Source organism: Meriones unguiculatus, chromosome 7, assembly GCF_030254825.1.
Source record: "Meriones unguiculatus strain TT.TT164.6M chromosome 7, Bangor_MerUng_6.1, whole genome shotgun sequence".
In the NCBI taxonomy this organism is placed as follows: domain Eukaryota; kingdom Metazoa; phylum Chordata; class Mammalia; order Rodentia; family Muridae; genus Meriones; species Meriones unguiculatus.
The window spans coordinates 59,147,245-59,172,075 of NC_083355.1; the positions used below are offsets into that span (position 1 = coordinate 59,147,245).

Consider the following 24,831-nt stretch of genomic DNA (forward strand, 5'->3'; position numbering starts at 1 on the left):
CTTTGTGTGTATGTGCACGTGTGTTCATGTGAATGTTTACCCAGGGTGTGTTCGTGTGAATGTACACCCAGGGTGTGTGTGTGTGTGTGTGTCTGCAGGGTTCAACATCTGGACTCTCCCTCAATTGTTTCTCCACTTTATTTTTTCAAAGAGTATCTCTCTAGGAAGTGGAAACAGGCAGCAAGCATTTCACTCACTGCGTCTTCCCCCCTGCCCCGTATCATCATCCCCCGGACACTGTAATAGCCATTTATAAATCGCTTCACCATATTAGTGTCATTACTCATGTAGATGGTTGGGCGTGCACATGGTTTACATGTAAATATTCTACCACCTCCCAGAAGTGTCTTGCAAAGTTAGAGTTGGGTACCCGTGGGGTTTCTAGACCCAGCATTGCACAGAGATCCAAGGCCAGCTCTACTTAATTCCATGTCTTAGAGACTTATCCAAATTATAGTTCTCTTACACAAAGAAAAATATCTCACTATTGAAAAGCAACAATTCTTAAAACTTAATTTTTCTTTTCTTTCTTTTTTTTTTCTTTTTTTCTGCATGCATCAGGGTTTGATGGTACTTGGAGGGTACAGATGCTAGACCTGAACTGAAAACTTTTGGCCCTCTGGGTACTCTCCCCATGCTCTTGCAGACACACACACACACACACACACACACACACACACACACCAGCAGATACCAAAAGCATTTAGAATGCACCTGGCCTTCATCTTCAGCACCTGCCACCCTCTCCACCTTCTCCAGCATGTCCTGTCCCTAGCTAAGGATGAGAAGAAAGCTCTGCTCCCCAGTTAATGGGCTCACCAGCCCATTGTGGTAGCAGAGCAGCTTATTGTGATGCCAACATTTGCCAACATCATGGCTTCAATTGTGAATTCTTGTGTAAATTTTATAAAACATGTCAAAACTAATATTTCAAGAACTGTACCAATATGGACTTATTTAAAAGTTGCGGATATAGAAAGATGGCTCAGGGGTTAGGAAGAATATGTATCTCCTATAGAGGATCCCACCTTGGTTCCTCGCACCCACACTGAGTGGCTCACAACTGCCTGCAACTCCAGCTTCGGGGATCCATTGCCTCTGACGCCCATGCACACATGAATTCATGGACACACTCCATGGACACTGAACTCACACCCACCTGCAATTTTTTCAAGAGTTGAGACCCCCAAGATTTAGCAGACAAAGTAGTGTACGTATCTGTATTTTTATTAGCTTTCCTTCATGTCGGTCTTGTTCTTATGTTTTCACCTTTTAGTTTATATTTCATGGGCTACGAGTGGACATGACTCAGATCTGACCACTCAGAGCATCTCTTCCATAGATCTGCCTTGTGTTTCAGGCAGTGGTTAGAACTTCCTGGAATCCCAAATTTATCAGGGCAGGAGGCAGTCGTGGCCAGTCTTTCTGAGAGTACTGAAAAGCATTCCACATCTAGAAAGCACTATAAAATATTTCTTAGACATAAGATGGAGCCGCTGTGTCTGGAGCGCCCAGGTCTCAAGCCGACTTCTCTCACCACTCCATCCTTCCCGCAGGTCCTTCCTTTCCTGGATCCAGCCTCAACAACCAGGGCCCAAGCACCACGGTGCCTCCTCCCTCTGGTACACCTTCCTCCTACCTAGACTCTCACTGGAGACATTCACTCAAAAAGCTGCTCTTTTGAGGTGGCTGTCCTTGCCTGTCACACTGCAGATAAAGCCTCTTTTCACACGAGAGACACCACTGCCACAATCACATTTGCTACCCCTTAGGAAGCATGGCCACTGTTGGTGTGCTGTGAATAAGTTTGTCACCTGTCCCACTGAAAGGTTCAACATGGCAGGCTCCTTCTGCTTCTGTCCTCAGAACCATGAAGCTAGAGGCAGTTAAAGTCAAAGTTGCCATCAGGAATCAAGCCCTGGGAGATGGCCCGTCTACTTCTCAAAATTGACTCCTCCGTCCCCTTGCTCTTGAAATAAAGCACGGTGGTTAATTTAGATTCTAAATCTCAGCTTCAGTGGGGCAGAACCTGACCTCAGCATTCCTTTCACACCGGCTCTCCCCAGCGTAATTAACATTACCCTGCATATTTAGGCAATTACTCCTGTAACATGAGGCAGGATGCCGTGCTCATGTCTCAGCCAGAACACGACACCGTGTCCGGCTCCACAGCTCATGCGAAGCTGTGTTTTCACCCAGCAGGAAGCCCCTTCCTGGATCGCTCCTATGGTGTTTCACCGTGTCCTTCCTGTTCTAAAGCAGCAAGTGCTTTTCAGCATACCTGAATTACCTTCCCTTCTACAGAGAGGTAATTGCCTCCTGGCTGGGGGTGGATATCCAGAACCCTACCCCTAGAGCCAGGAAAGCATTTCTCTTCTCTGAGGAGTTTCTCTGTTTTTCCCCCTCTGCTATTGCAAACACAATCTTGCTGAATAGAGTTAAATTTTTAAAAGCTGAGCTTGTGGTGTGGATTCTGATGGCTTCATGATAGTTCAAGTCTCTGAGGACCAGTGTCAATAAATGTGAAAGGGACAACAGCAGATTGGCATACTTTTCCATTTCCAGCAGGATGAAAAACTGCTGTAAATTAAGTCTAACCTTAAATATATAATCTGTCCTTGGGAGAAAGAAAAAAAGAAGGTTATAGCATCTTCAAGCTCTCGGCATCCCTTACGAGAAAAAAAAATTGGTTCTAAGGGTCTCTGATCTTGTGTTTTAGTAAAATAGAACTGCACGGCTGACTGACAGTTCTGATCTAAAGCATTTACGTTTAAGTTTTGATCTCTCTGCTTTTGATTAAAACTAATGAGCTCATTTAATTCAAAATGGGAATCTCTGATAAGAGAAATAAGGTTGATGTGATTGGATTAGAGGGGCAAATTAAACTCTTAGAGCAGAAGTTTGTGCTTATATAGTGTATTAAAAAGCTGTTGGCGTATTATGGCGTGTTAGATGATGAGAAAAATTTCATAGTAATTCATATTTAATCAGAAGAAATGAAAGTACTAAATATAACATAGCTCTGCCTTTCCCTCGAGTGATAAAAAGCTGTACATTCAAAATGACATCAGATCCGTGCTCTCTAAGACAAAAAAGGAAGCCTTGAGAGAGGCGCAGAAGAAGGGGGCAGTGGCCACTGTCCCATCACCCCAGAGTGGGAATGCTACAAATGCGGGAAACTGAGATCACCAAGATATGAACAACATGAGAATCCCTAGACACAAGCAGCATGGCCCTGTTATCACAGTAGCTCACACTGTCCTGTCACCGAGTGTCTCGCTTACTGTGAAAACACGGATTGTTTACCCTTTGAAACATGCAAATGGCATGTCACAATTTGAAGTTTTCTCCATTTTTAATATCTTTTAATAGTTGTTTTTCTATAATTCTTACAGCTCACTTCTTTCTTTCCTTCTTTCTTCTTTCTTTTCTCTTTTCTTTATTGGTGTTTGTTTGTTTGTTTGTTTGTTTGTTTTTGTCTCTTGAGACAGAGTCTCACCCTGTAGTCTTGACTAGCCTGGAACTCAGTATGTGTCCAAGCTGGCCTTGAACTCATGGAGTTCTGCTGCCTCTCTGCCTCTCTGCCTATTCCTCTTCCTCTGCCTCCTAGTATTCAAGGTATAAACAACAGTGCCCAGCCTCTTACAGCTCTTTATTACATGTATTTTTTTCACCTTTGTTCCATTTTTTAAAAAAATACAACAAAAAGATTAGTGTTAGATTAAAGCTAGTAAAAACTAAAATCCAGTTTGTTGATGGACTTTATTATTTTTAACTTTCAAATAAGAAAAAGTTAATATCTAAGAAGACTAAAATTAGAATATCTATTAGTATAAAATCTCCAAATTTAATTCATTTTCAGAAAAAAAAAGACTTCAATTTATAAAATCTCTTCAAAACTTTCTTTAAGAGAAAATTGACTTACATTGCCCTCTGGCCTGCTTGCATAAAGGTCTTAGCTCAGCTGATGGCCAACTGCCACTTGAGTTACACAGATAAAAACATATTCTACTTAGTCAAAGCATTTGATAGGAAAGGGTGACTACTTTTTTAAGATAGAAAATGTCTGTATTAAAAGTGGACAAGTAGAAGGGCAGGAAAGATAGCTCAGCAGTTGCGTATAGCTCTTGCAGAGGACCTGGGTTCACTTCCCAGCACTCACAGCTAGCAAATCACAATCAACTGCCTATAACTCCAGCCCTGAGAGAGCCAGTGCCCTCTTCTGGCCTCTGTGGGTACCTCACCAGTGCACATAGCCCCACACAGACACACATACTTAATACTAAGAGAAATATCTAAAAACTAAAACCAGAGAAGTAGGAAACTAGTCTCTGCTGTTTGGCTGATGACTGGGGGCAAGGAGCCGTTATGATGAGAATTTGATATTTGGGTAGTTTTTCTTCCTCTCTGCCTGTATGCCCATTCTCATACTCCATCCACAGTCAGTTGAAAAGACTGCGTGCTTCCTGTTCACAGTGAAAAGAATCGACGAGAAGGGTGTAGGCAGAACAAAGCAGGGCCTGTGTCCCATCCCTGGTTCACCCAGCAACACTTGGGCCCTTCCCTCTCAAAGCACTGCGTTCTGTGCGTGCCAGGAGCCTTCATAGAAAACTGCAATTACTTACTATTAGACCCCACTTAGGGAGCTGCAGCAAATTAAAAAAACCTGAAAGCTCTTGCTAGAAAATGGAAAGGAGTTTCTTTAGACACCTATTTTTTTTTTTATTTTCTGCAAAGTAAACATTTTCTAAATGAGGTAAATTGATTGCAACACTCTTAGCACCCATCAGTCATTTATTTTCAGTCAACTCGAGGGTTGCACCTGAGCAGCAGCACAGAGGGGCTGTGTTGAGACCTAAATCACGTGTGTGTGTTTTTCTCCCCCACAGTGGAGACACCCAGCCCCAGCCTGCTGACCACTGACAACACCCTTGAGCGGTCCTTCTTCATCCGCATGAAGTCCACTCTGACCAAACGCGGAGTACACATCAAGTCGTCAGGATATAAGGTGAGCTAGGTTTGGGGAGGGGACACATCCATGCCCAGGCAACTTACACTGAGTTTGCCAACTGTTTGGGGTCTGTATAATTAACACGTTGGTCCTCACACAGCGTAGGCACCGTAGCCATTTTCCTGCCTCAACAGAGATATCTTTATCGCTTTGGACACTACCGGTGCACCAAATGCCCAAGTGCGTGCCTTTTCTTAAAACTGCTAGTTAGTGACAGGCCAAGTGCTTGAACACCTGTAGAAATCCCTGCTGCAGGAGAAGTGGTTCACAGTCCTCTCTGTCCAGCAGGTGAGAGTTCTCGGATGGCTGCTGTGAGAACCCCCCATTCTCTCCTATTCCCCTTAAAATAGCCCCTTTCTCTGAAATGGCTATCCCAGTCAATAACGTTATCACCTACATTGGTACATACCGATAAAAACCAAAACAAAACAAAAAAACCAACTTGGGGTGAGAAAAAGGTGAAGTTCTCCCTGTGCAAGCGTAAGCAGAGCCAAAGTGTGGGTTCCCAGCACCCACATAAAAAGCCAGGCTGAGTGACACTGAGGAGCACAAGAGGACCCCTGGGGCTTGCAGGCCAGCCCCGACTAGCGCAGTCAGTAGACTTACCAGGCTCTGGGTTCAACAAAGACTACCTCAGAAAATAAGATGGGAAGCAATTGAGGATGACACTGGACGACGCACTGTGGTCCACACACACTCACACCCACACACAATGAGGCCGGATCTTAGAACCCTTCATTTTGAACTTACAATTCTTGGACATTAGTCATTCTTTAGCATACCAGAAAACTACAAGGTACATATATTTCTCAGAAGCAGAGATCAAGTCTGGATTCTATATCATCACCATCATTTTAAGGTTAAGGATATATATATATATAAGCTGCCTAATCTCAAGAAATCCCAACGTTCTAGTTACTATAGCAACATAAATTAAGACCCAGAAAATTTATGAAATGCCTTTGGAAACCTGAATCATACAATTTTACAATACACTAGCCAAGCTCTTAAACAGCGTTTATTGTGCCTAGGAAGACAAGCACCAACAAAACGCCACAAGCGTGTGCGGCCCGCACGAGCAGCTCCAGGCTGCCACCTTAAAGCTTATCTCTGTTCTTTAGGGTGATGAGAGCATTGTCGGCGGTGCTAACAACCATTACTGACAGGGTTTAAAACCTTCAGGTAAGTTATCAAAACGCTAGCAGCTGTGTAAAGTCAGAGGCTCACGCTTTCATTGACATTAATTCTTTAAGGAAAAAAAAATGTTTTAAGAAAAAGAAAGGCAGTGGAAACTCCTTCCAAGGACGACCTTTAGCTGAGCTGTCCTACAGTCTGAAAGGCACGGGAGAAGCAACCTTGACCTTTAGCGGGGTGCAAAGCAAAGAGGGAGCAACCGGTCAGTTTTTCTAGTCGCTTCCCCGGTAGACAGCTGTTATAGGGCAGTGCATTGCAGGGAAGGAAGGCAGCCCTGGTCTCCAGGGCCGTTGTGTTTTACTGTCTCGGTGAAGAGTATGCATCCACTCCTGGTTAGCTGTGAGCATTAGCTCATCTGGATTCCCTAAGTAGACTATAGATGTGAGATATTACTTAAGAGCTAGAAAGGGTCATTTTTGCCTTCCAGATCTGGGAGGCCTGGGGTTTCCTTCTTAACTTACTTTTCTGTCTGCTGGCATCCTTTCTTGTTTCTGCTGGTGTGTAGGGGCCATATCATGAGTGGAAAGCAATAGTTAGTATATATGATTCAATATCATTGGGTAGTTTAATTTTTTGAAAAACAGAATTATTTCATACTATAAATTATAGCTTACAAAGCCCTTTCAATATTTGATCTGTAAAGAGTGGAATGTATGGCTATAAACAAGAAGGAGGACAAATAGCTTCTCTAGACAAGAGACCAAGCATCTCGTTAGGTTGCGATTGGTCATTCGGATGACTCAGTAAAGCTACCTTTGATGCCTGACCTGAAATTAGACTTGTGAACCCCATCCGTTCAGCAAAGACTTTCGAGCTCCCAGCATGAGAGTTGTTTTATAGTCTAAAATCCCGGCATCAAACAATGCAAAGCCCTTGTCATAGTGGCTGCACTCCAGAGGAGAGATGGACTGTAGCAAGTAATAAATCAGTGATTTAGGGAGTAACAGAAGCTAACGGAACAGCGGTCCTCATCTTGGAGCCCCCGTGGTGGGCGAGGAATTACAACTGTCCCAGAAGACAGTCTTTGAGCTGTTCCCATTTTATAGACGTGAAGAAACTAAGGGTGGGAAAGTTAATTAGCCTGCTCACGGTCACACGCTAAAGAAGGAGGCTAGGACTCCACATGCCGTGCCTTTACTCCCTGGGCTATGCTACGCAGAGTGAAGTGAGGAAATGCGAGCCAGACACCACGGTTAGAGAGGATAGATCCCAGGGGACTCCTCCAGAGGTGCATGTTGCCTGTGAGTCACGAGTGAGTAGGGATTAACATGAATACAGCTGGGGAGGGGTCTCTGAAACAACACGGACTTGGGAAGATACATAAGCTTACTATGAAAAAAGAGAAAATTCCAAATGCACAACCTTGAAAGAGTTGGCAAACATTTAGGAGCCATTCTAGAACCTGTCAACTAATGAAATGGTCGTGTGCCCATATCACTGACATGCCTGTCAGGAAGTCTGTCTCCAGAAACCATGCACATCTCTAGCCGGTGTCCCGTGCCCTTCCTCAGAACTGCTACCCACAACCCTTTAATTCCCCATCCTCCCAGGAAGATGATTCATCCAGCAGGCCCAGCCTTGCCCCTTCTTTGCAATAAATGTTGCTCATTAATTAACCTTGTCTGAAAGTTAGGGGAAGGCCCAGCAAGAGCCTGTGACATGACACAGCTGAAGAGCTTCCCTGTTTATCTGTTCATTCTCAGTAAGTAAATCTAGCAGCTTATAAAACATTCCAATAAAAAACCAGTAATCACCCACCACCATACAATAAACACAAATAAAAAGGAACAGCAATGATGATTTCTCTGTGCTTCCAGTATTCCTTCTAATTTATTATCATCCATGTGCATGTTGGTTTTCCCATAAAGGTCCACAAAAGACTGTCTAGGTCATTGCATTTCTTCTTCTTTTTTTTTTTTTTCTGACCTTGGACACAGAAAAAACTTTCTCCAAGACTTCATCTCTTGCTGTTATTAGGAAAGCATTCTCAGTAACAAAAGGAGCGCTTGCTGAATGCCGACTGCATGCAAGGAGCTTTGCCTAACACTTATACTTATTCGTCCACAAAAGAGCATTATTTTAAAAAACCCCATGTGCAGTCTGCATAACGTACGCCCAGTTTGCAGGTGGCAACACGGAGGCCTTCAGAAGTGAACTACCTTCCCACATTCATGCACCAATTAAACAACGGCTGTGGAATCTGGATGAAAGCCAGGCAATTAAGGACCAGGATTTGGCCTCTCAACCCTTCTCCCTCACTCTTAAAGAATGAACATCTTCCCTGTCATTGAGATGATGGGCCTCAATGTATGATCATTTACATTTTCAATGGGAAAACATCCTGCCCAAGGCCTTCTTGGTCGCTTACGATATCTAATGATGCTAATGTGCCAGAGTGTGGTAAGTCCATTGCCTTCCACAGACCCACTCTGCTTTCCAGGGCTCTCATCCTGAGTGCATACAGGTTGCATGCCCCTAACCTGGAACTCCAAAGTCTGATGCCTCTGAGCAGGGGCACAATGCCGCAATGGCAAATTCCACACCCGACTGCATCTACCAGGTCATAGCACAGGCATAGTGTAGCCATAGTCAAAGCACAGATGGTACTAAAAACCCATACAGCAACCTTTAGGCTTTGTGCATAAGGTATACATATAACATAAATGAGTTTTGGGTTTAAAACTTTGGTCTCATTCCCAAAATATCCTGCCATATACGTGAATATTTTAAATTCAGAAAAAGTCTTAAAATGGAAAACACTTTTCTCCCCAAGCATTTCAGATAGGGGCTACTCAGCCTGGACCTCATAACCAAGAATTCTAGACAAGAAGGGTCCATTCCTTCCCTGATTCAGGAATGGGGGATGGGGGGTGGGGCTTGCCACACCCTAGACCTCAGGGACTTGCACTAATGAAGTTTTGTTCTTTCTGGCCACGTCTGCTTTGAAATCCACAGGAGCGTGTCATCTAGTCCAGCCACTTTTTATGCCTCAGGGGCCTCCCTGGTGTTCAGGTCTCATTGTTGGCCACATATCTTAGCCTAACACAGCTCTCATTTAAATTGCTTCGCATCAATATTCTGCCTTCTTGATTAGGTCTATGTCTGGGGGAACTTACGAGGTAGAGCACAGGGGCAACAGGAGATATGTAATCAGGGAAATTATGGGGAGGACTCTAATTGGGTCGCTTCCTTAGCTCCTGTCTTTGGAGGACGGCTTCCTCTGGCGGGGGACTTCCAGCTTCCTAATCTCCTACATGCCCACCTCTGTCATCTCTGGAATATTTATCCCCACACATTTTAAAGTCCTGACTCTAAGAGCAGAGCAGAGCAGTCTATATTCTGAGAAACAGACAAAGAAAGAGACCTATTCTGTTTCAGGCAGTGTGAAAGTGTCTTCCAGTTTGTCACAGGGCTGAAATCTGCAATTATTGCCATAATGCATCAGGGATCACTAAGGGACGCTGGGGGCGCTCAGGAGATTTTTAAAATCCAACAACACTCATCTGGGGTAATTTGTTACTAAAGTGCTGAATTAAATGATTAGAAGGTCATCCAGCCTCCTTAAGACCCAAAGAATCAGAATGAGAGAACTGATAAGTTCATTGCTTTATTGCAGCGGTTCTCAACCTGCTGAATAAAATTTGCTTTTGTTGCCACTCCATAACTATAATTTTACGACTGTTCTGAATCATAATCTAATCTCTGATATGCAGGATATCTGATATGTGTCCCCTGTGAAAGGATCATTCAGCCCCCCCCAAAGGGGTCACAACTCCCAGGATGAAAGCCACTGGCTTGTTGAGATTGCTGATTACTGCCACTTTACAAACTTTTAGTCCTAAATGGATAGTGGCAAAAGCAATACATTGAGGTGTGAAATTTAGCTAAAGAAAACCTTACCTTCTGTAAGTACACATGTAAGTGTCTTAAAATACAAATATATTTTGTTCATTTCTGAAAGTTCTTAGTAACAGCAATATCATGGTATAAATAAGCACATATAATTTTCAGTGGTTTATTTCTTTTTTACCTTTTTAAAATTTATTTTTTTTCACAATTTATTCATTACATATCCTGATTGAAGCCCCTCCCTCAACTCTTCCCAGTCCTGCCCTCTCTCCTTCTTCCGTATCCCATACCCCTAGTCCACTGAAAGAGAAATTTCTCCTCCTTTGCCATCTGCCCATAGCTTATGAAGTCATATCAGGACTTCCTGGCTCCTTTTCCTCTGACCTGGTAAGGCTGTATCACCAGGGGCACGTGATCAAAGAGGAGGCAACGAGTTCATGACAGAGGCAGCCCCTGCTCCCCTTACTTGAGAACCCACATGGAGATTGAACTGTCATGGGCTACATCTAAGCAGGGGTCTAGGTCCTCTCTGTGCATAGTCCTTGGTTGGTGCATCAGTCTCTGCAGAAGACCCTTGGCTCAGATCCTTTAGCTTTGTTGGTCACCTTGTGGGGCTCTTGTCCCCTCAATGTCCTTCTACATGACCCCCTCTTCTTCCATAAGACTCCTTCCACTCTGCCCAAAGTTTGGCTGTGAGTCTTAGCATCCCCTGTTGGGTGGAAGACCTCTATGGTAGGCTCCCGTCCTGTTCCCTCTTTTTCACCACTTCTGGTATCTATCCTATTTGCATTCTGAATGAGATTTAAGCATCCTCCCTAGGGTCCTCCTTAGTGTTTAGCTTCTTTAGGTCTGTAGATGGCTGTCCTATATTATATGGCTAATATCTGCTTATAAGTAAGTGTATACCATGCCTGTCTTTCTGTTTCTAGGTTACCTCACTCAGGATGATCTTTTCTAGTTTCATCCTTTTGCCTGCAAATTGCATGATTTCCTTGTTTTTAATAGCTGAGTAGTATTCCATTGTGTAAATGTACATCTATTTCTCAGTTGAGGGACATCTGGGTTGTTTCCAGATTCTGGCTATTACAAATAAAGCTGCTATGAACATAGTTGAGAAAATGTCCTTGTTGTATGATGGGACATCTTTTTGGGTATATACCCAGGAGGGGTATAGCTGGATCTTGAGGTAGTACTATTCCCAATTTTTTTGAGAAAGTGCCAAATGGATTTCCAAAGTGGTTTTACAAGTTTACACACCCACGAGCAATGGAGGAGGGTTCTCCTTTCTCCACATCCTCTCCGGCATGTGTTGTCACTTCAGTTTTTGCTCTTAGCCATTTTGATCATATGAAATCTCAGAGTTGTTTTGATTTGCATTTCCCTGATGACTAAGGATGTTGAGCACTTAAGTGTTTCTCTGCCATTTGATATTCCTCTGTTGAGAATTCTCTGATAAGCTCTGTACCCATTTTTAATTGGATTATTTGGTTTGTTGGTGTCTAATTTTTTGAATTTTTTATATATTTTGGATATTAGCCCTCTATCAGATGTAGAATTGTTTAATATCTTTCCGCAGTCCGTAGGCTGTAGTTTTGTTCTGTTGACAGTGTCCTTTGCTTTACAGAAGCTTTTCAGTTCCACGAGGTCCCATTTATTTGTAGATCTCAGAGCCTGTGCTGTTGGTGTTCTGTTCAGGAAATTGTCTCCTGTGCCAATAAGTTTGAGGCTCTTCCCCACTTTTTCTTCTAAGGGTTTAGTGTGTCTGGTTTTATGTTGAAGTCTTTGATCCACTTGGAGTTTAGTTTTGTACAGGGTGATAACTATGGTTCTATTTGCATTTTTCTACATGTAGACATCCAGTCAGACCAGCACCATTTGTTGAAGATGCTATCTTCTTTCCATTGTATGGTTTTGGCATCTTTGTCAAAAATCAGGTGTCTGTAGGTGTGTGGGTTTATTTCTGGGTCTTCTATTCGATTCCACTGATCTACTATTCTGTTTCTATGCCAGTACCATGGAGTTTTTATTACTGTTGCACTATAGTACAGCTTGAGATCAGGGATGGAGATACCTCCAGACGATCTGTTGTTGTACAGGATTGTTTTAGCTGTTCAGAGTTTTTTTTTTGTTGTTTTGTTTTTTTTGTTATTCCATATGAAGTTGAGAATTTTTCTTTCAAGGTCTGTAAAGAATTGTGATGGTAATTTGATGGGAATTGCACTCAATCTATAGCTTGCTTTTGGTAAAATGGCCATTTTTACTATATTAATCCTACCAAGCCATGAGCACAGGAGATCTTTCCATCTTCTGATATCTTCTTAAATTTCTTTCTTCAGAGACATGAAGCTTTTTTCATACAAGTCTTTCACTTGCTCCCCAGGTATGCAGGGGTGGTTCAATATACGGAAATCTGTCAATGTAATCCACCATATAAACAAACTGAAGAAAACACACACACACACACACACACACACACACACACACACACAGTATCATCTTCTTAGATGCTGAAAAAGCATTTGCTAAAATTTAATACTTGTTCATGTTTAAAGTCCTGGAGAGATCAAGGATACAAGACACATAACTAAACATAACAAAGGCAATATACAGCAAGCCTATGGCCAACATCAAACTAAATAGAGAGAAACTTAAATTAGGGACAAAGCAAGGCTGCCCACTTTTTCCATATTTCTTCAACATAGTACTTGAAGTCCTTGCTAGAGCAATAAGACAATTAAAAGAGATAAAGGGGATTCAAATTGGAAAAAAAGAAGTCAAAGTATCACTATTTGCAGAGGATATGATAGTATACATGAGTGACCCCAAAAATTCTACCAGGGAACTCCTATAGCTGATAAACACCTTCAGCAAAGTGACTGGTTACAAAATTAACTAAAAAAAAAAAAAAAATCAATAGCCCTCCTATGTACAAAAGACAAAAGGGCTGAGAAAGAAATTAGGGAAGCAACACCCTTCACAATAGCCACTAATAATATAAAGTATCTTGGTATAACTCTAACACAGTGGTTTATTTCATTTGGATTTTGTAGACCTCTTTAAAGACTTGATGCCGATGGAGCCTTTCCCATGGTAAATTCTCAGGGTTTATCCATTCATCTCAGGTTACAAAATACCAGTTAACATGAAGCCATCTTGAGAACTTATTAAAAGGACAAGTTATTATGTCTTCCAGGAGGCATTTTTCAGCATCATACTCAGCTTTACTTCCTCCTCTCCTCTCCTTCACTCTCACCTACCTAGTATTAGCATACCCTGAGGCTCTGTACCAAAAGCAGCGCTCTTAGACTATAGAAGCACAAGCCCTCATTTTCCATTCCCATATCCTCTTATAGATAAAGACCATCTTCTAAGATGATTATTACAAAATACTTTTTAGAAATATTATATTTAATCTAAGTGGTAGTGGCACATGCCTTTAATCCCAGCACCTGGGAGGCAGAGGCAGGTGGGTCTGAGTTTGAGACCAGTATGGTCTACAGAATGAATTCCAGGACTGCCATAGCTACACAGAGAAACCTTGCAGAAAAAATAAAAATAAAAGGAGGAGAAAGAAAGAAACAAAGACTACACTTAAACTAAGGGCTAGCAAGATGGTTCAGAGGGTAGAGCATCTTGCAAACAAACCTGATGACCTGAGTAAAGAAATGTAAAGAGAAATACTTCCAATGGCACCTCTTCCCTGTTTACTTAGGTAAATGTCTTGAGAATTCTCAATATCAAAATCACTACTTAATTTGAAAGGTTTAAGTTTCTCTATGTACAAACTGAGTCTTGATTGGATGTTTCTATCGATGAGTTTCACTGTGACAGAATCTTGCTGCATCAGTCATTTGAAATTCTGGTTCTCCAGTTAATTCTTCAGTAAGGTCCACAATACCCAGAAGCCTACCTTCTCAACTTGATCTCCACTCATGTTAGTGTCACTGCTGACCTTGGCTAGGTCATCCTCCTCAGTTTCCCCAACCTGAGTACCTCCTTTCCAGATCTCCCACAGACATTTCTTTATTTCTCCCTAATTCTCCTACGTTCTGGCTGCTGTCTCATCAACTGCTCACAGTACCAGGGTGCTTATGAAACTGACCCCAGGATCCATCTCCTACACCATCAGGCCATTCTTCCTAGAACTTTTTCCACAGATGTTTTAGCTAACCCAGACCAATTTTTTTTTTTTTTTTTTCTGAAATGCATCTATGTAGTTACGGTGCTATGGTTTTGACCATGTTGTTTTCATTACCTAAAATGCTTCTTGGCTGCCTGGGAAACTCTTCACCAGTATGTCACAGTAAATACAGGACTCCTTTTTAATTCCCCCTACTGCATGTAAGAAAAACCCTCCTTGTTTGAGCTACAATGGCATCATGTATGCTCTTTTGTGCCTCAGTTTCCTTATCTGTAAAGTGAAGTCGTACAGAACTCAATGCTTTTTCTACAAATCAAATCACTCAAGCTGAACTAAGCATCTTGTCATTTTATGAAGTATCTTCCTATAACTTCAGTGAATGTCATCAATTGCTGCTGCCTTCTCAGTTTTGAAAGTCAGTAGAACTGAGGTATAGAGATGTGACTTGGTAAAAGACAAGGTGAAATACCCAGATCTTCTGAATACTTTTGAATCCTTTTGAATGCTTTCAAATACACCATGGTGAATGCTGGGTCCCTTCATGCTCTCCTTTCTTCCCAGGCACGGTCAGCTGCATCAAGCTGTCATTCAGTAAATGTTTTTGGAGTTAAACTGCATGTTTTCCCTTCTTCTGAAATGTGAATGAACATCATCTACAGGACTGTGTGCCGTTTCATACCCCAGAGAACAAGAATTAGTGACTTCCCTATTGCTTTGGCCAAGTTGTGTGGACAATTTACAGACAAGGATTCCTTTGGCTCACAGCTTCAGATGCTTCAGTCCAAATATGGAAGTATCTTAGCTGGGATGAAACATCATGACCGAAGCAAGGGGAGGGAAGAGTTTGTTTGGCTTACGATTCTACAGCGTAGTCATCACTGAAGGAAATTGGGACGGGAACTGAAACAGGGTGGGAGCCTGAAGGAAGGAGCTATGCAGAGGCCATGGAGAGGAGTTGCTTAGCACCTCCTGGCTTACTGGCTCCGCATGGCTTACTCACCACCAGACCAGGATGGCACCACCCACGATGGGCTGGGCCCTCCCACATCAATCTCTAAGCAAGCTTTCCCACAGCCTGATCTTATGTAGGCATTTTTTTTTATTGAGGTTTCCTCCTCTTGTGTCAGGGTGACATAAATGTAGCCAGCACGGGCAGAGAGGGCATGGCAGGGAAGCTAAGGTCACATCACAGTGGGCCAGGGAGCAGAAAAGGGAATGTGGATGCCCACAGTCTTCTCTTTCCCCTTTCACTTTGTCTGTGCCGACAGCCTTTGGGACAAGGCTACCTATGCCTAGGGCAAGGGTTGCCTCCCACTAATCATTTCTGGAAATAACCTCAGACACACCCAGAGATCCTCCTCAACCTCAAGGTGATTCTAAGTCCAATCAAATTGATAATCAAGGTTAACTGTACAGTTTGCTAATCTGACATTAGTGGCATTTAGAGCAGTGGTTCTCAAGCTGTGGGTCATGACCACCTTGGGTGTCAAATGACCCTTTTACAGGGGTCACCTAAGACCATTGGAAACACAGATATTTACATTACAATTCATAAAAGTGGCAAAATCATGCTTATGAAGCATCAAAAATAATTTTATGGTTAGGGTGGTGACTGTGAGTTAACTGTGTTAAAAAGTTGCAGCATTATGGAAAGTGACAACCACTGGAACCTTAGAGTGACTGTCGGAACAGCTATAAACCCAAATGACTGTATCATGATCTGGCTCCCATTTTTCCATTTTGTCTCAAGCATATCGTAAATCCTTCTCCCTGTGTAACCCAAATCAAACTGCAATATTCCGCTGGACATTAGTTGAGGATTCTATTCAGAAAATGATGGACACAAATTAGTTCCTTGTTCATTATCATTTATGTCAACCTGTGGCAATCACCATTTTCTGTCTTTTAAATAATCTTTGAAGATCATTTTTAAATTATATGCAATATATTTTATATTTTATTGCCTCCCTCAACTCCCAACTCCTCCCTACTGACCCAACTTCATGTTTTCTCTGTCTGTCTATCTGTCTGTCTCTCTCTCTTCTTTCTTAGCACATAGGGACTCCGTTTTTAATTATTAGAACATTTCCTAGTACCTTGCCTTATGGCACAGTTCTATGACTCCTCAAAAGCATTAAGAATATAGAAAGTGTTGTCATAAAAACTGTGTCTCCTTGCCTTCTTGCCCAAGAAGCTAGCTGCATTCAGAGAGAGCTGCTGCGTGGCTTTCTGTGTGCCCAGAACTGAGTAGAGGGCACAGCGTGGCTGTGGTTTTGCACTGGAGGTTTCTGAGAGCTTCATCAGTTGGAAATTGCTCTTTCTCCCTGTCAAGTATGGACAGTACTAGACACCACCCAAAAGTTCCTCAGCCTGGGTTTCAGACACACCCTGAGGTCTGGACACATTTGGACTCCTGCTGAAGGTTTTGCTTCAGCTCTGTGTCGTCCTGAAATGGTGACTGCATCATCCTGTAAAATCCAGGCTGTGCAGAATTTGACTATCTTGTCAAATCAATAGATGAAGTTTCAGAGAGACCAAAAATTCTGTCAATCTATTCAGACTTTCTAAGACTGTGCATTTATTGCCTTTCAATCAACTCTGATACCCAGAATAAATTGAAGAAGAAAAAAAATTTCCAGAGTAGAATTTGTAGGCAGAGGTTACCCTGGTGAAAAAAAATGCAAATAGAGCAAAGAACCAATAAAATCAACATTTTTAAGTCATCATAGTCTCTGCTCACCTCTGCACAACTGTGCATTACAACGTGGTTTCCAGTGTCCTCTTTAATTTGGCTGGTACTGGTTCTGGCCTAGAAGCATGCCTTTCCCATCACCAAGGCAGAGCAGTAGTTCCAGCTTGGGGCGGGGCATTTCTGCAAGCACTAAACTATTTTGCCATCCAGAAATATAATCTGTGATGTCAGTGACAGCAACCTAAATGTGCCGCTAACCTACAGGCCCTGCACTTTGCATTATGTATAAAAAGAGAGTGGAGGAAGTAACCGTAACACCTCTGGCTAGTGTCGGATCTTCCCGGTTGGTTTCTAAGCATTTGTTGGCACAAATAACAAAAGTGATGGTTACCTTGATAATGGTGTAAAGAAAACGGCCTTTTCAACATAATGTGTCTTTAATACTCTTCTAAAAATTATAATGCTTTCATGACTATACTCTCAGTCTCATAGATGTGTTTATATAATTGTCCCTTTTATTGACAGTGGCTCATAGAAATTAATTTTTAAATGGAGCTGAGAACTAAAAGGTAAACATTTGAGCAGGCCAACACTTCAATATGCTGAAAGTCTTAAAGGCATCAGCACTGTCCCACAGTCCTGCTTTCCTAAAATGGTCTCTTGATCCAATGGCTTGAAATCATAGAGGTGTTTTGTTTTGTTTGGTTTGGTTTTAATTCTGCAAAATTTAAAGGCTGGAAGATAAATTACTCCATTTGACACTTAGTACCTCCAAACTGCCCTGATGATCAGTGAGTTAAGCATGGGCAATGGGTAACCAAGGACTTGGACTTTGTTCTGAATTCCTAGCTCTTTGACTTCAAGTAGAATATTTGTCTACTTGAAGTTTCCTGTCTCATAAAGAGAAAATGGCAAGAGAACCTCTTCTGTGAGGCTACTGCAAACTAAAACAAAGGCATGAAAGTAAAATGCCTACCATGACTCAAGAAGTATATGGCACATGTCCATAGCCAATGTTTCCCATCCAAGGTCCTCTCTGAGAGTTTGACTGAGGTGAGTCCAGACCAGCTGCAACCTCAACTTCTATACCTCTGCATGCACGCCCATGATGATGGACGATAATTCATCAGCTCCTCTTCAGATTGTCTCCTGGAAGTTGTATGTGCTCCAGAATAAGAAATGATTTCTCCAGAATATAGAAAACGCATTTATTTCTGGGAAATTTCTCTCTGCTTTAGTGTCCTGAATATTGATTTCATTATAAGGGACAAAATATGACTGAAATACGTCATCTGTCCCTTTAACAAAAGAAGCACATACCAAATGGTTTTCTTTGGAATTGATTTAGCGTCATGGCAAGACTAATACAGCCCTTAAATGTAAGAAATGTAGTAGAGGCAGGGCTAATTTGACACTGTTGGTCTCTGGAATAAATGGGACTTCTAGGATCTGCAGTGCATAAGGTTCCAACTTTGATTAGAGCCTCTGAATTTCATAAATTGAACTCTCAAGGGTACGCTACTACCCCTGTGGCCTAAACCCTGCTGCACCTCCAGAGAAATTCTGTTTGCTCATTCCAAGCAGAAGGAAGGAGCTAGAATCTCGGAATTCAGATCTTCTCGTATATTGCCTCCCAGGAGGAACAGGGTATTAATCACGCCTTCCCATCTCTGTGAAAGCCCTGCCCAACTCCATCATCCTAGAAGCAGAAAGTCATAACCTACAAGTCCTTCGAGTAGTAAGACTCTTACTGAAGCAGAGAATAATCATGGTGAGCGGTTCTCATCCCTCTGGAATCATATGACAGAGAGAGATAGATGCCGTGGGCTGCCATACTGATATGCATCCATGCATGCATGTGTACCTGTGTGCAAGTGTGTACACAAAGTTTTATTTGTATGTCTGTTGTTAGACAGGTGCTCACTGTTTAGCCCTGTCTGTCCCAGAACTCACTCTGTAGACAAGGCTGCCCTTGAACCCACAGAGAGATCCACCTACCTCTGCCTCTTGAATGCTAGGATTAAAAGGCACATGCTGCCATAGCCAATCTGCTTTTATATTTTGATCTAAATGCACTCACACATTTTGATCTCTAAATTGTCATGACGGAGAGTTACACTTAGGCTCATGGAAATTGTCATTTGTCTCATAGCAGCGTCTCTTGCTACCTTTCCTTACAGGTAACTTCATACTTGCTTTAGATTCTCCCTGGAGTACACACTGTCCTTAGATATGGGTCCCACCTGTATGGCACTGAGATTTGTATCAAAACATCACTTTCTTCTTTCGCTCCCACTGAAACCTAACTCAAGAGTCTCCCTGCAGCCCCCCACCTGCTTTGCCACCCTGCACCTTACTTCCCAGGGCACCAAACACAACCTGATACTACTCTATGTAGTTATTTGTATAGCTTTTTTTTCTTTTAACTGTAGTTTAAACCCATATCCTAGAATGCTATAAAGCACACAGTTGAAATTAAAAAACTTCCCTTTTTCATAAATAAATGATTTTATTAATAATGTTCATTATTTATAGAAAGGCCAGAACATATCCTTCCCAGGATCCAAAGTTCCAATTCTTTAGAAGGGACTTCAAATTCAGAATGCATTCCCCATGAACATGTAACTTCCTAACTTTCCAGACCCTGACTAGTATAAGTTGGCATTTTCTTGTGCCTTTTAAATAGATACGCAAATGGCTGACACTCTGTGACAGGCATTTTTTATACTTTCATATTTGGTTGTTAAAAATTAACATGTATTTAACTTAAACCCCACTTGTACCCAATTCTTATGGCTAGAGCTCTAGAAGCATAATCAAGAGACACTTGATTGTTACTTGGTAGTTCTGAATATATTAACATTCCTCAACAGCCCCTTACCAAATGTCCTTCAAACTCTTGAGTCCTTGTAGAAGTCATGAACACAGAATGGCTTAATAGGAGCACATCTAGTGTAGTGAGTTAGGAAATTCTACCCCTCCCACCCTCCAGCACTTTGTTCCTTTCTCTGCAGTGGAAGGCGAGCATTCTAAATAAATTGCCTTTGATGCTCAGTGGAGGGTGAGACTGTCTCCCGATGCCCTGCTATTACATTAGGGTGCAGCTCCTTTGGGACAGTCTGGGTAGCATGAGAGTAGACCAGCCTCTACAGTGGCAGCCCTAATGTCTAAAAAGAGGGAAGCTGCAATTTAATTTGTTGTATAGCTTTGTAGCAAAAGGTAGTTAAATAACCAAAAATATTCCAGAACTTTAACCAAGTCAATGCTGCAAAGTGGGCAAAGGTTTTTCTTTCTTTTCTTCTTTCTTTCTTTCTTTCTTTCTTTCTTTCTTTCTTTCTTTCTTTCTTTCCTTCTTTCCTTCTTTCTTTCTCTCTTTCTTTCTTCCTTCCTTCCTTCCTTCCTTCCTTCCTCCCTCCCTCCCTCCTTTCCTTCTTCCTCCCTCCCTCCCTTCTCTTTTTCCTTTCTTTCTACCTTCCTTCTTCCTTCCTTCCTCTCTCCCTTCCTCTCCTCTCTCTCTCTCTCTCTCTCTCTCTCTCTCTCTCTCTCTCTCTCTCTCTCTCTCTCTCTCCATCCCAGAACTTGCTTTGTAAACCAGGCTGACCTCTACCTCTGAAATCCACCTGCCCCTGGCTCCTGTGTGCTGGAATTAAAGGTGTGGTATGCCACCATGTCTTGGCTTGGGGGTGTCTAATGCTTCAGCAAACTTGTGAACTTTGTCCTCAGACAGATTGAAATGACTCCGACTCAGAGAAATCACTCTTGATCCTAAGCTGAGGGCAAAAATAAAGCACTGATTTGAGGGGGATCTTCTTGTCTAATTCTAAGAGTAGTGACAAATGTTTTCAGTCACTTCATCATAACACATAATCACCCTTATCTTTATAGCAAGTAACATTCATGCAGTATCATATCCTCCATCTTGGATTTTGAGGAATCGGATAACTGATGGGCAGCTATGCCAACACTGACAAAAATCATTTTTCATTTGAAAGAAACTGAAATGTGCTGGGTAATGGGAAAACACTTTTTAGTGATAAGTGGAATTAATAATATAAATTCCAAGGCTCTTGAAAAATACCACTGAACTAGAAAATGTTGATTTTGGTTTTGGGGGATTGTTGTTATTGTTTTAGTTTTTGTTTTCATTTTATTTTGTTTTGTTTAAAGTCTCTCTTTCTCTCTCTCTCTCTCTCTCTCCCTCTCTCTCTCTCTCTCTCTCTCTCTCTCTCTCTCTCTCTCTCTCTCTCTCTCTCTCTCTCTGTGTGTGGGTGTGGGTGTGGGTGTGGGTGTGTGTCTCCCTGACTTTCCTGGAAATCACTATGTAGACCAGGCTAGCCTTGAACTCACAGAGATCAGCCTGCCTTTACCTCCTGAGTGCTGGGATTACAGGTGTGTGCCACCACACTGGGCCTAACATTAGTATTCCTGACTCATGTTACTAATAATTTACCATCTTCCCTGTGAAATGTATATTTCATCTCATTCAAGGAAAAGATGTAGAAGAGGATACAGTTTACCTAAAACTCCATAGTGGCCATATCCTTAGTACCTGGACATGATAGACAAAGTTTAACCTCTGTGGATTTGAGCTCTAAGGCATGAATGTGGCAGAAGTGCCTGGCACTTGCAGGTCCTTGGGCATCCAAAGACCACTGTTAGTCCCACCTAAAAGGAGACATATAGACAGAATGTGCTCAACAAGTGAAAGAGGAGTGAAATTCAGACCCACTAACCACACTGTCACTCTTCCACAGATAGCTGACAGAGACCCCTTATCTAATCATCCCCACCCCAAATTGATCCTACCCCTTGAGAAAATCTCAGTAGAGGTGAACCCATGAGGGCTTGTACTCCCCAGAGACTCCTCTCCCTTTTGCATTCAGTGATCATAACTCCTAATCATGCCATCCAGTTTTAAAAACTTCTAATGCACGGTACTCTGCCCGGGAAAAATTCATGGGCACCTGCTTTTGATTTACTTCCTGCTTAGAATAATCTCCACACAGCTGTGACATCGTAGAGACTCTGCTCAGAGTATCAAGCAGTAATGTTCAGTCAAGAAGGAGTATGTTGGCTGTTTGGATTACAGTGATTTCAGCTATTCCTTCTTTTTTCATACAGCATCATTAGTAATTTGTCATTCTTCTAATAAGAGTAATTCCTTTTTTATATCATGGAGGGAAGAAGAAATCATTCATGGCATAAAAAATGAGGTGATATTTCAACGACATCATTTCACTGGAGATAAAATGGAAAGCTTTATTACTCTCCATGCCTTACAGAAAGCTGAACAAGGCATATGCTGGCCGTAGAGCTCACCTACTTCAGCACAGTGGTATGAAATCACTAATTTTAGTTGCTCCACTCGTGGCAGAATGTAGCCCCCCAAAGCTTTATATGGACACATTGAAAACATTTTGAAAATAAGCCTTATCTGTTTCTGAGAATCAGAGAAGGCAAAAGAGAATCCCAGTGTAACCAGAAATGAGCTCATTTTCTTCCTTCAACATCACCTGACTTTCAAAGTACTTGGCAATTGATTTTACTCAGTCATGTGTCAATACTCATTGTGTACTTGTGTGCATTACACACTGTGCTGATGTCAGGAAGACAACTGACAAATAAAACCAAGTCCTTGGTCCAGAGAGCAGAGGCTAGACTTAGGCAGATTACACAAAGAAAGGATTATGAGGCAATTGTGCTCTGTGCTACAGTAGGGGTGTTGGTGGGTGAGCAATGGAACGGAATAGAGCTCAAGGAGATCATCCTTTCAGCTACCTCTTCACGGTCACCCAGCAGAGATGTTGAACAAGGAAACAGAAGGACAGTGCTGGCAAAGCAATGAGAGTCAAGTGCATCGCAGAGAAAGAAGTGTGGTGCCCTGGAAGGTAGGGCATAAAGCCATCTCAGGGGAGGCGAGCAGGAGCAAAGAAATCTCAGCACACTCAGCAAATGTGGGCAGGACCAGGAGCCTTGGCTTCATGCAATCCATATTCAGTGTTCAGAATAACAAGAATGGAAATTAGGTATAGCTCATGTTAACAAAATGTCTTGGATTCATTATAAGAAAAGGGGACATGATTCTGTAACAAGGAAGCCATGAAGGTTGTTCTTTGCCCATGGGACAAAGGACTAAGTATGTAGATTTAAGTGAGTCGCTGGGAAATTTCTTTTAGAAATTTCTAACGTCATTCCTCTTTTTTTTTTTTTTTTTTTTTTTTTTGCCAGTCTACCAATACAAGTACAGAAATTTTTCTGAACCTCATATAAAAATAGGCATTGCAAAAGGAGGACTATGATCTTGCTGGAGTCAGAGCATAGGCAAACTAACAAAAAGTCCTTACTCACCCAAATTTTAGGTTACAAGATGAATGAGAATAGAAAGCCAGAGTTAGACTCTAGTCAGAGAGCGCTTGTGCTGCCCACACTGGGGTCTGGCTCCTGAGAGATGCCTGTAGGTATAGTAAGGCCCTAGGCTTCTAAAATGGAGGCAGTGTTGTTCAACTGTGTCCTCTGACACCCAGTCCCTTTGTCCCTGTAAAATCTATACATGTCGTATCAGTTACAACTCAACTGCAATTAAACGGCAGTTCTCCAGTAAAAAGCAACTGGAGGCATAAAACAGGAGTTTTCTACTTGAAAAGATTCAATATCGTTGGTTCTTTAAAAAGCAAACATAATATATGGCTATCAGATGTTCAGCACGAACAAATTTCTACCCTTTTTCTCTCCTCTCCATAGAGTAAGATTTTCTTTCCTGGGATTGAAAATTTAATCCTCCCTCTTTTCTGCAGAGAGGGTATCACAATGTAGTCGAGGCTGTACCTGAACCCATGAGCCTCCTGCCTCCACTTCTTGAGTACCTGGGTGTGGAGATGCACTTCCACCCTAGGCCCTCTGTATAAAACAATAAAACGAGTTCCTTTCACGAGCTGCTTCTCCTGGTTCGTGAAGTGGCACCCTGTGCTTTCAGTGCATGTCACACATCAACTGAGTTGCGTCTAGATGACTGATTTTACTATTTGTTCCCTTCAGACATCCTTTTCTTTTCCAGATAATCAGTGTTTGCAATTGTTTGCAAGTGCTTCTGCTCTTATCACAAAGCTAACCTAATCTCATAGAGTACAGTCCCAAGCCATGAGAAAGCCTCTTACAAGTAGGTATTTCAGCATAAGTTGGCTCCTAGGACTACAGGAGAACTGCATCCATAATAGTTCTTGGCCCTTCTCTTTGCCATATGCAGAGGCTGGAAAAATGAACTGGACACAAATGGATTTGGGGGTGTGTGGTTTCTTTGTATGTACTAAAACAACATAGAGCTGATACACAATAAACAAGCATTATGGATTGTTTTTTACTCACTTTGTAGACATGTGCATTCATGAATTTTGATACGGCTGTAAGAAGCTGACTTTGATGGGAACAGACTCACAGACAAGCTTTGGATCCCTGGCACAGGCTCAGTGTGACATCAGTTGGCAATTTATCAGCCCTTCTTTATCAAGAAAAAAATGGCTTTTTAGTGCTTGCCTATTAGCAGTCATGTGCATAACATGAAACTGAAGTTTGGGGAGGATGGCCTCCCATCTGTCTTTCTGATTTTGTTTTCAGCATTTCTTACTCAAGTTCTACTGTGTATCAGACGGCTGTAAAGGAGAGTTTACTCACAAGACCGGAGTCAGTTTAATCTTCCAACTTTTAGAGCTGCTTCCTTTTTTAGAACTACTTGTGTGAGAGGGTTTTACATGCACATATGGATGTGTGTCACATGCATGCCTAGTACTTAAGGGGCTCAGAAGATAGTGTCAGATCCCCTGGAACTGGGGCTACAATGCTCGTGAGCCACCATGTGGGTGCTGGGAACTGAAACCAGGTCCTCCACAGAAACAACAGGTGCTCTTAACCTCTGTGCCATCTTTCCAGCCCCACTTGCAGAGGTTTTTG

At 42.1% G+C, this 24,831-nt stretch overlaps 1 protein-coding gene across 1 annotated transcript in view; it reads left to right on the forward strand.

The window, feature by feature from the left end:
- Npas3 (neuronal PAS domain protein 3) overlaps positions 1–24,831 on the forward strand; it is an 852,204-nt gene that overhangs the window by 777,431 nt on the left and 49,942 nt on the right. The window contains 1 exon segment of the mRNA XM_060387500.1: positions 4,890–5,008. Within this exon segment, the coding sequence (XP_060243483.1) occupies positions 4,890–5,008 (119 nt within the window).